This window comes from Cupressus sempervirens, chromosome 11 (genome assembly GCF_028749045.1).
Source record: "Cupressus sempervirens isolate cs-2001-9-10 chromosome 11, ASM2874904v1, whole genome shotgun sequence".
Classification (NCBI taxonomy): domain Eukaryota; kingdom Viridiplantae; phylum Streptophyta; class Pinopsida; order Cupressales; family Cupressaceae; genus Cupressus; species Cupressus sempervirens.
In genome coordinates, this window is record NC_143128.1 from 471,623,389 (window position 1) to 471,640,766 (window position 17,378).

Consider the following 17,378-nt stretch of genomic DNA (forward strand, 5'->3'; position numbering starts at 1 on the left):
ACAAGCATAAATGCTTACAACACTATAGACAAACAAAGTATACCCACAAGCAGAAATCAAGAAAATATGTCCCATGCCCCCAATCTTCTAGTCAATGACATCCTCGAAAGACTATTAGGGAGGGAACATATGGCAAAGAAATCATCATAGACAACACACAAAGTAGATAAAGGTTAGCACAACTCAGTCGTTTAAGTGTTAAAGTGTGTGTGTGTAAGTCACTTGGCCATTTCTTCAAGACTTGATTTTGATAGTGAGAAATATCGCGACGTCGGAGACCATAGGTAAACTATCTGAAAAGTGTTGAAAAACACTTGATGTCAAGGTGGGGGAAGTGTTGAGAAACACTATTTTGTGAGTTGTCCAAGAAACCCTAATGCACAAGAATACCTCAATAGGCTAAGCAACTATGCCCCCGAGACAAGGACAAGAAACAATTCCAAGCCAGGAAATGTGTGTAATCACCTAAAAATGGTCATCTAGACTATTAGCCCCCTTTTCAACATTTTGGCTAAATTAATTTAATCATTTACCTAGACCAAATTGCTAATAATAAATTTATTTGATTATAACCTATAGTTTGACTATGCTATCCTAAGTTCATTATTTGATTAAAAGAACATGTCCCCTTTTAATTAAATAAAAGACCCCATTCTTCTAAGCCACTTAAAGTGCACACATAAAGTCATTTTTCTATTTTGCAATTAAAAGAAAAGGCTTTGTGACTTTTGTCTTATATGACAAGTCAACTTATATTCTTGCTTGTTGGGGCTTGGTATGCAGTAGCATCTCTCATAGTAGCACAAAACTGGAAAGGTTTAGGATCACTAGGGATAGTAACCTCTACATTGTTATAGGCAAATTCTAAGCACTGGTGGTATGTAGAAGGCACTGCTTTCATCGCATGGATCCAAGAGCATCCTAGTATCGTGTTACAATTTATTTTGATGTCTAGGAACTAGAATAATGTATTCTCAGTAGATAGACCAACTCTTATAGGTAAGATGATAACACCCTTGGAGAAGTGTTCCCCATCATCATAGGCCTTTATTTTAATTCTACAAGAGGGATCCACATCTTCTTCAAAGTAACCAAGGCTCTCGACAACTTTTAAGGTATAAATGTTCGGTCTTGCTTCACCATCTATCAAGACACATATGACCTTGGCATTATGGATAAATACTTCGAGATGAAGGGGGTCATTATGGTTGGGTCTGTCTTTAAGAATATCTTGGGGTGAGAAGGTGATATACTGAGATGCAAATAGGTTCCTAACCATGGCCTAGAACTAGGAAACATCAATGTTATTAGGTACTATGGAGTCTTTTAAAGCTTGGTCAAGGATCTTTTGATGTTGGGGGGATGCACGTAACAAATCTAGGATGCATATTTGTGTAGGGGTTTTTCCAAGCTGGTCGACAACACTATAGTATGAAGAAGTAGGATCAATAGGTTTACCAGGGGTCATAGGTCTAGTAAAGGTAGTAGGTCTAATTGGGGCTTTGGGTAAGGTAATCTAAGTGTGGAAGGTGGCAACAACATAGTGAGGGTCTTCAGCTATTAAGGTGAATGTTGATATGCAAGAGTTAGACTCATTGAAACGGTTGATGGTGTAGTCATATCTTGTGCGTGTGTAGTTCACATTAGCCTGGGAAATTTAGTTTAAACTAGAGGCTTTCCCTTTGTCATGATTACCCAAAGGATATTTAAATATAGTATGATCAAATTTGGATGTTAGTAGTGATGGATTGACTATGATAATACCATCATCAATAAGGGCTTTTATTTCATGTTTTAGCTAAAAATGTGATGAGGTCTTATGTCCTTTGTTGCGATGGTAATCACATAATTTGTTGTCATCTCACCATTATGCTTTTCTTGAGGGCTTATCCTTGATCAGGGGTAACTGCAAGAAGTTATTACTCAGTAATTGTTGAAGTGAAGTGTCAAGAGGTATCCCCAAGGGTGTAAATTTCTTGTCTTTGTTTGTAGGATGCTTTTGAGGTCTTTCCTACATGGAAGTCTCAATTTTTTGTTGTTGAGGTGGTGTTTGATGGTGAGTTTGTGAATTTGTAGGGTTTGCACCTTTTAGACTTAGTTGAGGTTGTGTTGCACTGATTGTTCATGCATCTACAATACTATTCACCCTTACAGATGAAGGCGTCTTCAATACTAGCCCTCTTTTTCATCAACTTGGAAATGGTGCTTGGACTTTTGATCTTGAGTTCGTACATTAGGTTGGGGACCAGGTTTTCAATGCATAGATTAACTTATTGTTCTTCAGGAATGTTTAGTGGGCATTGATTGACTAAGTTTCTCCAGTGTAATAAGGATGTGATAAATGGTTCTCTTGTCTTCTATTTAGTTGAGCACAAATCAAAAAGTGTCACCTTGTTTGTAATGTTGAATGCAAAGTGGTAGATGAATTTGTCTACTAATTTTGACCAAGATTTTATGTTACCAAGAAGTTTGGAGTACCATTCGAATGTGGACCCACCTAGAGAATGAGGGAATAGTCTCATGAGGTAGGTGGGCTCATCACTAAGTTTAGTACAAGAGCCATATAATTCTCTGATGTGATCAACTTGGTTGCCTTTTCCTCAATATTTTTCAAATCTTGGCACCTCAAAGTGTTTTAGGAATGGAGGCATATACAAACTTTTATCAAAGGGATTAGGATGTAAATCCCTTTCTGTGTATAGGGCATCTTTTTTCTAGACTCCCAATGCCTCAACTTGTTTGGATAGTTGTTTGAATTGTTGTAGTAAATATTCATGAGGTTGTTGAGTGGTAGCCTTTTCTTCGATTCTTTTATGTCTCTGAGTAGACCTTTTTCTATGGCGAGAACTATGTCTACTTGGTTATGACATTTCAGTATCTGAAGATTAGGGTGATGTGTCACTAGGAGGTGGAGGTATGTTGGCACCTCCGAGGAAGAATGGTCTTTGTTGAGGCACTTTTTGTTGTACTTGTTGTGGTATTGATTGTGATTGTTGTACCATAGGTTGTTGTTACATCACTTGTTGTGCCATTTGTTGGGGTTGTTGTTGAGATACCTCAATTGGTTGATTATAAGGCCATGTATGGGATTGTTGTTGTTGAGGTATCTGTTGAGATCGTTGTGGAACATGTTGTTGTTGATAGGAAATTTGTTGCTCTAGACACTTTTGATATTCCAACTGTTGTTTTAGTTGCTCTTATTTTTTGGCAAACATATCTTGTTTTTGTTGGAATTGTTGTTGGTACATTGTGTGTAGATCAAGTGGATTTACGTAGTGTTGTGTGTTAGGGATGTTTAGTCCTTGTACCACTTGAGCTTGTTGTTGTTGTTGATGTTGATATGTTGTATGCATGTTGAGTGGATTTTGACTTGGTTGTGCGTGAGAGATATTAAGTCCTTGTGCCACTTGAGGTTGTTGTTGTCTAGGAATTTGGTTATGTCCTTTAGAGTTGAACATCATATTTGGGTATTGATACTTTTGTGTGTTAGATGTTTCTCCTTGGGACATCATATTGATTTGGAAATGAGACATATTCCATTGGATAATTGGGGAAGTGTCTATAAGACTCTTCCTTTGTGCATCAATAAGGGTTTTTTCCCAATAGGTGTTGATGTTGCACATGGTATACTCATAGGGGGCTCCATAACATTTGATGTCATAACAATTGGTAAAGTCAGGAGCAAGGGTGCACTTTGTTGATTTTCCTCCAAAGGAGGTATGTTTTGCATCCCTAGAGTGTAAGCCCCCCTTAGGCATGTCTTGTTGTTGCATTTTTTGGTTGAGATCAATTCTTAACATCCTTTTTGAATATTTTGGAAGATTCTTGTTACCATTTATTGATGGAGATTTATCAAACAAGGGATTGATGTTAATGTGTTCAAAAGTACTTTGGAGGTTTTCAAAGGTTGATTCTTGATGAAATCTTATAGGTGTTATATGCGTGTTTGAAAATTCCAAAGGTTGTTTTCTCTTTTCCAAGTCCAAATTAATCATGGGTTGTATGCTTTTGAATGTTGGGTTGTTTTGATGTTTGGACTTAGGTCCCTCCAAATTTGGATTAGATTTGACAATTTCTTGGGTTGCCAAAACTTTAAAGTTTTTGCAGAAAGTCTTTTCTTGGCAAGCCTTAGCCATTTCTTCATCAATGATGCCATAATATTTGTAAAGGTCATCACTTAGGTGTATAATACCTTTTTGTATGTTCGATATGTTGGGGTTGAAGGTACTTGTGTTGGGTTTACTGAATTTGACGGAGTGTGTTTGTTCATCCTCAATTTTGGTTGGTACATTTCCACCTCCAAGTGTTAGCGGTACAAATATAGGTTCAAAGTTAGGGCTCCATTGAACCATTTTGAGTTTATGAGAAGTGTTTGAAGGAAACCTCATAGTAGGTGTTTTTCTTAGGGTTGTTTGCTCCATTTCTTGATTGTTAAGGTTTTGTGGGTACATGCTTAATGGGTCCACAAGTAAAGGTTGTGATGCTTTGATTTGGTCCTTGTCAAATTTTTGTTGAAGTTTATTTCTCTTCTTTGTTCTTGGATGAGGTTTTGGTTGTGTTTGTACCTTAGAAAACAAGGGTTGATATAGTTCTTCAGGTCTCTTAGTTGATTGTGTCCTTATAAGTGATGGCATGATACCTAGGGATGCAGATGCAATGGAGGAAAACCTAAATGGACTCTTTGCCTCCCAAGTGCACACCTAAATTACCAACTATGATCCAATATTACCAAGTGTTCCCTTGGTGCACTTGGGGCCTTGAAGGTATGCAATTGGTAAGCATAAGGTATGCAGTTGGTAAAATAGGCCAAAATTTGATAATGAAGATGTGGGTATGCAATATATGAGTGTTTTTTGGATTTTTAAGGGTTTTGAAATGTTATGCAACATAAGGAAGTGAAAAATGATCTAGGGTTTTGATATGCATGATGAAAATTTCCTAGGGGAATGATGTAAAAATGCAAATGTGAATGATGTTTTGATTTTTTCACTAAGGTGTAAAAATGACTCTACGGTATGCAAAGTAGAGATTAGGGTTGGACTTTGGACTTGGGAATGATGTCAAAGGTTGATGTATGAAATGTGGATTATGAAAATGAAAGTTTATCAAGGTTGATAATGATGTTTGGGATTAGAAAATTGATAGGTTTGACCAAGATTTGGACACATTGATAGTTGGATAAATGGATTGGATTTTGATATTTGGAGGGAATGTTAGGGTTGTAGACCATAAAAAGTGGAGTGATCATGCAACTAGGGTTAATTATAATGATGTTTAGGGAGACTAAAGATATGATAACATTATGACAAAGGTGTATGCAAGGTTTTGAACTTAGGACAAATCTTTGAAAGGTATTAACCTAAGAGTTTAACCTTATGACAATTGATTTTGGATCTTGACCAAAAAGAGATAAAAATGAAAAGATCAAATTGATAAAAATGACAAGGTAAACTCCATTAAGACATAGACAAAGTTTGACCCAAGAAAATGAAAAAAAAGAAGACAAAAAGGCCATGGTCAAGATCTATTAACCATTGACATAATGAAATACTCTAGGGTTCATACTTTGTTCAGATTTTTGTCTAGGTTCAAAGGGTTTGGGGTTCAAAATGCTATTTAAGGGGATCAAAATGAGGAATATTCTGATTGGATATGTAATATTCAAAGGTTTTAGGATAAAAAATGATGTTTGGGGTGAAAAATGATGTTCTGGGTTATGTTCAAATTGAGGATCTATGCAAGCTTCTAGAGGTAGTTTTAGGGTCCCAAAATGCAGTCTGGAGGCCCAAAATGGTCATGCAGGTCACCAAGTGCACTATGATAGCACCAAGTTCACTCTGATAGGACCAAATATGCCTATGGTGCACTTGGGGCCAGTTTGAGTGTAGTTGGTAGTTTCATGGTATAGTTGGGAGACTAGGTTGAAGGTTTGCTGAACTAGAACTAGGTGATTGTCAAATTGATCTGCAGGAGAGATAGATGGTTAGGGATGATGTTAGGATTAGTTTAGAGATGTAGAATGAGGGTTAGGACATTAGGAATGAATACTAGGATTTCCAAAGTGAAGGTTAGGATATGCAAAATGCAATTCAAGACATGTTGAGAAAGGGGGACCTATCTAAGCACCTAGTGACACTCCTAAGTCCCAAAATGATATCTGGAAGTCTAAACTAGGTTTTCAGGTGACCAAGTGTGCTTATAAAAATCAAAATATGATCTTGATGCACTTGGGGATAGTTTGAGTGTAGTTGGTAGTTTTAGAGTGCAATTGGTAAGCTGGGCTAAAACTAGGGCGATCTTAGGTTCTGTGGGTTCCAAATTGTTGTTCCAATGACATAGTTGATAGGGGACAATGTTACAATAAAAAAGAAGGTTCAAAATGATGGTTCTAGGAAATTGTACATGAGGGCTAAGATGTGTTGTATGATGTCTAGAGTATGCAAGGATGTGAGATGGAAGATGAAATATGAAGCTTAAGGGCTAGAAAGTGAAAACTAGGTGATGCAAGAGGAAGCCTAAGGAATGCACTATGAATGATAAGGGATGCCAAATGGGGACCAATAAGATGTGATATGAGGCCTAGAGGATACAAATACGAGGCTCAAAACATGGTGAATTCAAGTGTATGTTATGTAATAGTGTAATCTAAGTCATGCCAAGCACTCCTAAGCTTACAAGTCTCCATGTTTTCAAGGTTTCAAGTGTTTTGGACCAAAGTTTATAATGTTTTGACAATGTTGAAATATTTTGATAATGTTTGAATAGTACCCAAGGTGTAAATTTTCAAATTTGGCTTTTATCTTGATTTATGTTACACACACAAGACACAATAAAACAAGAATAGTTGTTAAAGTGAAAAGACACATCACAAACTAGACTTTAAGACTGTATCCACTAAATTCTTGCTTGAACCAAAGTTCAACCATGCTTATCTAGAGTAGACAACTTAAAATATTGGCACCACATGCTCCCCCTTATAGTGCACTCACTTCTCGAGGCTACCAAGATCCACTTCCCAAGGGATTTTTGTCTCTACTAAGGACCACAAGAATGTGGGGTGTCTTTATGGGCATGGGTGACCCCTTGAGCCAGTGGATAGAAGGGATTTTGGCTTCTAAGACAAGGTGTTTAGTGTGGGCAATTTGTTTGGCAAGTGAATGATAAACTTCCTTAGAAGGTCTCCCAGCCTCGAGAACCGAGGTTTGAGGCACCATGAGGGTATTGGAGGAGAGCTATCACACAGCAATACCATTGACACAATATTAACCATATCAAGTTTGTTATAGTGGCTAGAATGTTGATTTGGCTTTGGCCTATTACAGCTTCGAGGTTATCCCCTGGGGCTCACAAAGTGGTGAGTCTTGTGTCTAAAGCAGGCCTCTCCAAAGAAGTTACATGAATTTCTCTTGCACCTAAGATCCATGAATGATGAGGGGAGAGGATACCTCCATGTAACTCCTAGGGTTCTAAACAATGCATGGACACCAGAAAAAAGAGTTTTTTTTTTTAGTGAATCAAATGAAGTGTTATCTAATCTAATAAATCCACACACAATGTTTAGACAAGAAGACAGGTCTTTAATAACATCCTGCAAACAAGCATTAGTAGTTTATAATTGATGTCTTCTCCTAAAAATTGCCAAATGCTGCAAACATATCATCAGTAACACAAAAACATCTAATCTAGGTCCTAGAATGAAATTGAAACCCTAGATGTAGATTTTGATCAAAATAGGTGCTTTCTATAAACTAACTACGCTCTGACAGAGCATACTATGCCCCAGAAGGCTAGAAACCCTTAAGAGGTCCCCAAGTACACTCAAACAGTGCTAACTATGCCTTGGTGTAGTTGGTGCTGATTTGAGCATAGTTTGTAGTTTGTAAGTGCATTTGGGAGAGTGAATGCATATTATGGGGAAACAGAGTTAAAACAATACCCAAAATTTGAAATTTTGAAAGCTACTCAACCAAGTGCGCTCAGACAGTGTAGAGTGTGCCCATGGTGCACTTAGGTCCTAGAAGGGCATAGTTGGAAGTTTTTGGGAATAGTTGGTTTGATTTGAACAATAGATGGGGGTTATGGTGACTCATAGGCCCTTAAAATAACTTCCTAGAGATCCCAAGTGTGCCATGACAGAGCAGAGTGCCCCTAAGACAACAAGCTACCAACATGCATGCATGAATGAAAGCCTAAAACATGTTACTGGACCCCCTAATTAAAATAGGTGTGATAAGAAAGAGTAGACAACCATTATACCCTTCCAAGTGAGCTCCTTCCTTGCACCTACAAGCATGAAAACAAGAAACCCAAGTTAGTTAAGCATGATCTTCACGTCGGGTTCACCAATTGTAGAACCAGAAAATGGGATAATATCTAACATACTATGAGAAAATTACAAAAATCAATAAACATATGCTAATACCCTATATTCTACCATGAAAACCAAATAAAACAAAGAAAGAAACACAAACTATAACTCCCTCTTTTAGTTGTGGCTCCCATGTCCTTCTTTCTTCTCCATTTGATGTAGCTCCAATTGCCTATATTGTACACAATTGAAAGAAAAATCCTATTGATGAGATGATGCTATTGAGAATATTAGAAGAGTGATTTCAAGCCAAATGGATGCTAAAGACGATGATAGATTTTGAAGACTCTAAAAGATTAAGGACTCTTAAGGATCAGAAATGGGAGTAAGAAGGCTCAATTTATATTCAAAATGCAAGAGGAGAGGAATGGATGAGAGGGTGGACACTTGTCACCTTGAATGTGCAACTTGGCATGAGATTCCTTAGGATATCTATGACACATATGACACAAGATGCCAAATGTAAGATTCTATGATGTGAAAGTCAACATGACTAATAATAGATGGGAATCTATGACGTGCATATGATACCCCAATGCCACTTGTAGCCAAGAATCTATGACAATGGAAGCTTATTATAGCCACATGTAAGGAATCAAATATGACATATTTAGCTAAGTGTAAATAAAGAATCTATGATGTGTCATACCCACGTGTCATGATGATGTCAAGGTTATGTCAAGATTATGTGAAATATTTGAATTAAAAAATTCATTATTCTACACAAATGGAAATTAGTAATTTGGAAATTTGACTTAGGAAATCGAGAATTTCCATAGTTTGTGAAGAAAGATGAATCAATCAATTAATTAATATTAATTAATTGAGAATGTTAGTTAGGAAGAATGATTAGTAATACGAGATGAAAATGATTGAACCAACATAGGGTTAGGTTATGGGTTATATAGTCCTATAGGAAAAATTAGTAAATGATTGGCCAATTTGATTAGATAAGTGCAGGATGAAATGGGAAAATTATGTAGATCGACTATGATGACAGTGGATACACCAAAGCCATGATCAAATTGATTGGTTGATTAAAATTGATGACATTCCAAGGACGCATGACATGGATTAAGGGCATGTAACATTTAACTAACATTGTAAATGCTATAGGATGGAGATTGATTGATAGGGTTGATCATAATAACATTGACAAACACTATCAATGTTATTAAATTGATTTGATAATGCCACAATTTGATAATGAGAGACTTGACAATGTCAAAGATTGAATGATGTAAATGACAGTTTGACCTAGCACTGAGAGACATGATAGTGCTAAGGTCTAATTTGATAAGTTTGATAGGTTTTGATAGGTTTCCAAGGCACTAAGAGACGTGACAATGCCTAGGATTGGATATATGATGATAGATTTTGGATGTTTGGCATGTTCCAGGTTGATTAGGACTAATTTGGGGTTATTCTGAGTAGATTTGATATGATTCTGGGTTGGTTTGATATGACTTCAATGATGTTGAATTGGTTTTGGGTTGAGTGGATGAGATTCTAAAATGTTCTACAAATGATGCGAAAGAGGATACAAATGATAGAGGACATTATCAAAACCTACTCAAGTGATATTCAAGTTTGGCCAAAAGATCATAATTAGTGAAATGAGAAAATGGGACAAGTTAGTATGAAAATATGATTAAACCATACATGCAAACCATTTTTGAGTGTCTACACCAACCCCTTGCCTTCTCTTGTCTTTTTCTTCTCTATGATAGGTTCTTGCATGCAGGTGTTCTACTAGGTCTGTGGATTTGTTCTCATCAAATCCTTCAATTATCAAAGAGGGAGAGAATGCATAAGTTATCATACAAGTATATAATTAGAGGGAAATATTAGCATGATTAAGTTAGCATACATTGGTCAGTTAAAGAGGGAGATGTATGGCAAATACCATTCATGTATAGAGGGTGAGAAGTTATGTAGAGACATGTTTTGTTGAACTTGTGAGGTGTTTCTATAGAGGATGAGTATGTATTGAACTAATAGAGGGAGTATCCTAAGACTGCTTGAATGAGAATAGAAATGAATCTAACAAAGAGAGAACAAAAACACATAGGGAGCTAACAATATAGTATTGAAGATTTTGGATTACATGGTAACTAGTGATGAATGTGAGGTGTTTTCATCAATGTCAAAGAGGGAGATTGTTGGAAACTACAATTAGAGCAATTGTTATGTTGTCATTGATGTCAAACCTATTGGTAAGATAGAGTGTCAAGCCTATTGGAGAGACATTTACTAGTCATGTAGAGTGCCATATCATTTGATTGATGAAGATGATTTGAAAAGAAGAGATCATGGGATGACTTTGTGAAAGGTTGAATTGAGATGTGATGTGATGAATATCATGGAAATAAAATGGGCACTTGATAAGTTAGTCCTTGACAAGATAATATGTTGTTCAATGAATACATGAAGTGAAGAAGATAGTTGGATGAAGCTTAGAGTTAAAATAAGTCAAACGGATAAGCTTAAATGAGCATCAATGTTGGTTGATCAATGAAGGAGATGAAGCAAAAGATTAAGGAACTTAAGTAGAAGCCAAACAAAATAGTTCAAGCTGAGTGTTAGTTATTGTCGAGAAAATGTACGAAGAAGTGATAGTAGGGACTAAGCATAGTAAATGGTTGAGTGATCCTATTGATGTTGAGTGAAAAAGTATAGCATGTGTCAAGCTACATACTAAAAACTGAGTATAAGAATACAATGATTTCCAAGTGATAACAAAAGTTACAGTTTGCAAAAGAATTGATTTTTAGGCCAATACAGTTGGAATTTTGAGTTATTCAAAGTGAGTGGAAGATAAGGATTGTTGAGTTGGCATATTTAATGCTTTAGGAGAGTTTGGTAAGTGATAAAAGACAAGGATTCTATCAGGAGTTTCTAGAAGAAGAAGGATAACAAAAAGCTAGAAGGATTCAATGAATCTGACTTAATCCTAAGATCAACAGTGATGTTTAAGTGGGTAAAGATCAAAATTACCTATTTAAAGAGGCATACAAGATGTTTTCTAAGGTTGGTTCATTATTGATTGGTGATCTTAAGGAGAATTTGTGAAGATCAGAACAACAAAGGTGAAGTGTAAAGAGTGATAGCTTGAGGAGGTGCCAAGTAGATCAGCAATGGAGATATAAATGGAGGCTAGTCAATGAACCAACAAGATGGGTGAATGGAGATATAAATTTGTAAAGTGGGTTTTACTTTATAGATCAAGCCTACTATTACATTCTAACCATTGTATCAGTCAAAATCCTTTAATCAAGGTTGACCTAACAGTCATTTTGTAAATCCTTTGATCAAGGTGACATTCTAATGGAATGATCCAAAGTCCTCTAACAAGGCTACTCCTAACAGAGTGATTAAATCATTTAATAGGATCACATTTAATAGTGTGTTGTATAACCTTTAACAAGGTTGGTTCTTAATCGATCTCACTTCAGAAGAGTGAAAATTGGTAGCATGTTACTTGGTGGTTTTCCCAAATTGGGTTTCCATGTTAAATCTTGGAGTCAAAGTGTTATTTTCATGTGTGGATGTTATTGTTATGTATGTGATATTTTACTGTAGTTTATTTACTGGTAGTTAGCACATATAGACAAAGAGTTAAAATATTGCATTATTGCTAAGGATCTTCTATATAGATTGAGTGAGTATTTGAGATTAATTAATCTATTTGAAGTTAATAAAAGTTGAGTTGGTACATCTAGACCCGAGGATAACTGATTCACCCCTCAGTTATTGTAAATCATTATAATAATGACAACAAGAAAGTTGTCATACTAAGAATGAAAAGGAAAATATCAAAGCAAAAATTAAAGAGTCAAATTTTATTTCATTAGCTTTAGGTGACAATAATAGACAATACTTCCTAGGTATGCATGCATGTCTATACTATACACAATTTTGTCCTCCAATCCAATATACTAACTATTATTAAAATGAAGGATAATTCAACAATGGAAAACATATTTGAACTAGTAAAGAGTTCTCTAATCGAATATGGAGGTATATATTTAATGATGATTTCCCAAAAGTTGGTGTGTTGGAGCAGATGGAGCTTTAGTAATACAAGGCCACACGAATGTTCTCGTCACAAAGTTAAAAGGTTTTCTTGCACCTTATGTTGTTGGCATTCACTGCATGGGCCACATAATGAATCTAGCTTGTAGAATTGTCAAACACTCTTCACAAATGTACAAAGTTGAAGTTTTAATTAAAGAGATCTATAGACACTTTTATCGAAGTCCTAAACAATTTAGAGATTTTTAACAATTTTCTAAGGGACTAAAAAATAGGAGAAAGCTTCTTAAGGATAATGATACTAGATGGATCTCTTTGGATGGACTGACTCTTAACATTAGCAACCATTCTCCCCATGCTAGACGAAATGAGAAATATAATGAAGAAGGTCCAACAAAGATATCTGTATATTATAGAATATAATATGCTACGTTAAATGACATGCACGACCCTGGATAATCTCCATAGAAATCTAGATTCATTTTATGTGGATGAAAAATGTTTAGGGTGGATGAGAATCATAGATTTGGATAATCCTTATAACATTTAAAAAATTGATGCAAAGGGGGAGTTATGTGCCAATATACAAGGTGTTGAGATACTAATGCACTACTATGGAAGGTCGGTGTCCACGAGCAAAGGAAAGAAACCCACACAACCAAAATTAACTTTTATAAAGGAAGTGTTTGAATAGATTGTTGAGTCTATAATTGATTCTATGAAGGAAATTTCTTATAAGATTTCATTATAAATTAGAGAAAGGTTTCCTTGACACAAATTATTAGAATCAATGTGTATTGTGTTTCCCAATTATTGGAGTTTAAGAAGTCTGGTGAAAGATTTTAGATATAAGTTATTGGTTTTGATAGATCAATTTTGCAACCAAAGAAATAAAAGGGGTAACTAGAAATGGAATTTTAGATGAATCACATTTGAGAGAGAAAATACATCATTTTGAAGAGATAATGAAGGGACAATATGATCTTATGTGGAACCCCATAAAAGAAGGATCAATAACCAAACTTTGGAGAAATATGGATTAGAGTGAATTGTGGAGGGATTCAATATCAAAATATTTCTAGCTTGTTGAATTCTGTTTGACCATGATATTGGGGTCTATGGAAGATGAGAGAGTTCTCAGTGCTTTAGGGTTCCTATAGTCAAAGGTAAGAAATAAAATAGACAATAATTTGGAAATTTTTTTGAGGTTGTATACATCTAGATATAAAGTCAATAATTTTCCCCATGAAAGGGCACTGAAATTGTGGAGGAAAAAATATCAAAGAATAAGTTTGGGAAAAATTTCAAAATAAGGAGATCACTAACTTAACTAGTGGTATTGGTAGCATTGATGTTGAAGCTGAGGATCAGGCAAGTAGAGGTATGTAGACTAGAGAAACATATGGACCATAATGAAGGACTGTTTGAACTTGATGGAAAGGAATTCAAAGACTATGATGATGAGATATAAGGACAACTCTATTAGTTATGGTATGATGTGCCAACTTTGAATTTATTACTTATTAGTAATTACTCTATATTCTGGATTCTGGAGACTATTCTCTAAATCTCATCATGATTTATTTATCATGCAAAATAAGTTATATAATCTTTTAAATGTCTAATGTCAAACAAACTACTTTATGGATTCTAGATACTATTCTCTATATCTCATCATCTATCATGTATAATAGGTTATATCATTTTCTAAATGTATAATTGCAAAAAATCATGCACATTATACTTTAGATGATGCCATCAATCACAATTCATTCAAATTTTATCATTACTACTATTATTTATTTGCATTATATGCTACATTGTTATAGTACAATCCTTGATAATTTTTATGAAAATTTAGAAATTCTAATGATAAAATTCATATTCATTCTTGTTACTTTATTTACATGATAATTGATATAATTCAATGCATTCATGTTGCAAAAGTTAGATTTGAATACCCAATTTCATAATCATGAGTTATAAGTATTAAATTTACAACCACTACATTTAGAAAATGACCCTGAATTCCCTTCTGTAGAAATATAAAAATAAGTGAACAACAAAACTTTAAGTCATTTTGCCTCATGGGAATAGTCTTAGAGTAGCATCAAATTCAACATCATTTTTTTTTTCCTTTGCATTTGATAGGCCTATTCAACAAAATATCATCTGGATTTTGCTATGCTTATTTTGTTCAAGAAACAAAGTTCAAACTTTAAACTCATATCAACTCATTACAAATAGAAATAAAGTAAACACTAAAAAGATGATTAAAAGCACTTTTCAAGTTTCACATACTCTGATTGAAGTCTTATGAGATGATTGAAGCTTTGGTCATCTTTTTAAGGAAGTTGGATTCTACTTCATTTGGAGTTTGAACATTTGTTATGTTATAGTAGATGACCTACAACTTCATCAGACATCCATATTTGGAAGATTTACTTGAAAAAAATACTACATCCAATAGTGCATTGATATTTTCCAATGGTTTCATGCAATTCAAAATATCTTTAGGAGTTGTATCCTAAGGAAATTTGATTACTTCAGACATCATTTTGGCAGTCAACTCTTTTTAGTAAGCTTTCCTTCCAATGAATTTTGTTGATGAGTTACTAGGGAAAGGATTATGCAAACCAAGACTTATCATTATTTTTTCTTTGTCATCCATCTTGGTGAGCTTTCTCCCAAATGAGTTCAAATATTCTTCTCATTTCCTCATACATATGACATTTTTTAATGATATATGATGACTTTATTAATGCATGAAAGCAGTCATGAATTCCGTTGCTGGCCAAATACTTGTCATTATTTGTGTTGGTTATGCGTAAAATTTGTCTTACAATTTTCTCAAGTTTAAAAAGGACTTTATTCTTCTCAATCTTCTCTTTGATATTCCCACAAATATCTTAAATAGTGTGATGCAATTCAAACCAATCACACAATCTATCCTCATTTTCCATAATTTCCCCCCACATTTTTCTTTAATTTAGTTGATCGAATTTTTAATTATGTCATTAGACTCAATCAAGCTATTTTCATTGGTTGTGATTGTTTTGTTTGCCTAATGTATCTCTTGCACCATTTGTGACAACTAATTTTCACTTTGTTTCTTTATTTCCTCTGCTTTCTCTTCCCATAGTTTTTCTTTTTCCTTCTCATTGTCCAAATCCTTATTTAAGTTATTGATTTTATGTCCACTAGACTCCAACTTTTTGAAAAGATCTATTATAGATACTCTTTCATCCTCAAAAAGTTTATTGGTTTCTTGCAATTTGTCCCTGAGTTCTTTATATTTTACATTTGCATCCATATTAACATGATTCAGAGTATTAGTAAGTTTTTTTATTACTTTCTTCCAATTGTCCCTTCAACTTCTTGATTTCTACTTCTCTCTCCACAGTTACATTGCTTAGCTTTTTGTTGCTTTCTTCCAATTGTTCCCTTAGAATTTTCGTTCCTGCCTCCATGTTTTCTGTCTATACAATTGCTTCTTGAGAGGAAGCACTTGTTATTATTTTCTCTATTTCTTTGCACATGTTATCTATTGCTTTCTCCATTGTCTTTAGATTTTCTAGGTCTACTTTTAACTTTTTGATTGCCTTCTACAACCTCCCCCCCCCCCTCTCTCTCTCTCCATCTTGAACAATGAATTATAGACCACAAAGTTGGTCCTTTTTGCCATGCTGATTTTGTCCACACTTTTAACTTTGGGGAAATCCATTGATAGGGTGCCAACATGAAAATTTGGTGGATTTATCTCACTCTTTGGTGGATTATTATCTAGCTATGGGGGAAAAACAATCAAAAACTCTATCATTTCTTAATTTGGGTTATATGTTGAAAATATCCTATTCAATGTAGGTTCTTTAGAATGAGCCACATCAAGTACATCCTCCTTGAATTCCTTATTATTTTTTCTTTTCATTTTTTTGGTTTCTTCAAAATTTGTTACAAAATAATTGAATTCAAAATATGGGTTTGCTGACATAGTACGATGTTTGAAAGAACAAAGAACACTTGCAATATTATACTCAACTCCACCAATGCTCGAGGTTGTAATAATTGTATTTTGAGGATTACCAATTATATCACCCCTTCCTAATCCTGCCCCACTACCACTAATAATTGGAGTGTTTGAATTATTCTGAGGGTTTTTTCTTAAGGGAATTATGTTTGGAATTGTATCATAATGAGTATGCATAACTTTTTCTTCTTAGCATATTCAGTGACAATATTTTGGTCAAAGTGCAATCATAATATTGTTTTTGAAGATGTACTAATAGTAGGAGTTGGAATTTTAGATGGGATGAATTGTTGGAATTACAAGTGGGAAAGGTAAACTTCTTAGGGGGGGGGAGGGTGGGGTTTGAATTAGGAGTTTAAACTTGGACCCATAAAAATTTCACCATTCATTCATCACATGCATTAATATATTAAAATAACATGTAAAGCATATACATCTAAATCATGGAAACATGTAATCAATCACACATGTAACACCAGATATGATCACCCAGAAACCCTCCAAGTGAGAAGGTATAACTGGGGTGGGAATGACACCCAAAAATCTTTACTACTGTACTAATAAAGTGTATCCAATGAAGGTTACAATGGTTTGACCATGAATCATGGTCTTCCCTATGAAAAACTTGCCCTATTAAAGGCTTACAAAGACTGTTAAGTCCCACGTTGTTAGAACACCCTGTTAGAAGTGTGCCTAGTTAGAGTACTGCAACTTACAATTAAGTAAGCACCCTGTTAAAGGTTTTCATACAACATGTTAGGACTACTCTGTTAAGAGATTTAACTGAAATCACCTGTTAAAATGTCTCAGCATAGATCTTGTGATTGGCACTTGCTTGCTTGATAACAGATCACCTCTACACAATATTCTTTTTGATCCTTCATGATTTGATGTAACAATGTTGTATCCTTCTCTATCCTCTATTCTTATCTAACTAATTTTGTAATT

The 17,378-nt window shown here is 34.8% G+C and overlaps 1 protein-coding gene across 1 annotated transcript in view; it reads right to left on the bottom strand.

Moving 5' to 3' along the window:
• Positions 1–15,873, bottom strand: part of LOC149530420 (uncharacterized) — a 150,513-nt gene extending 134,640 nt beyond the window's left edge. Inside the window, exon 1 of the mRNA XM_089808198.1 lies at positions 15,811–15,873. Coding sequence (XP_089664324.1) covers positions 15,811–15,873 — 63 coding nt within the window. The remainder of the gene's footprint in view (positions 1–15,810) is intronic.
• Between the last annotated feature and the right edge of the window lie 1,505 nt (positions 15,874–17,378).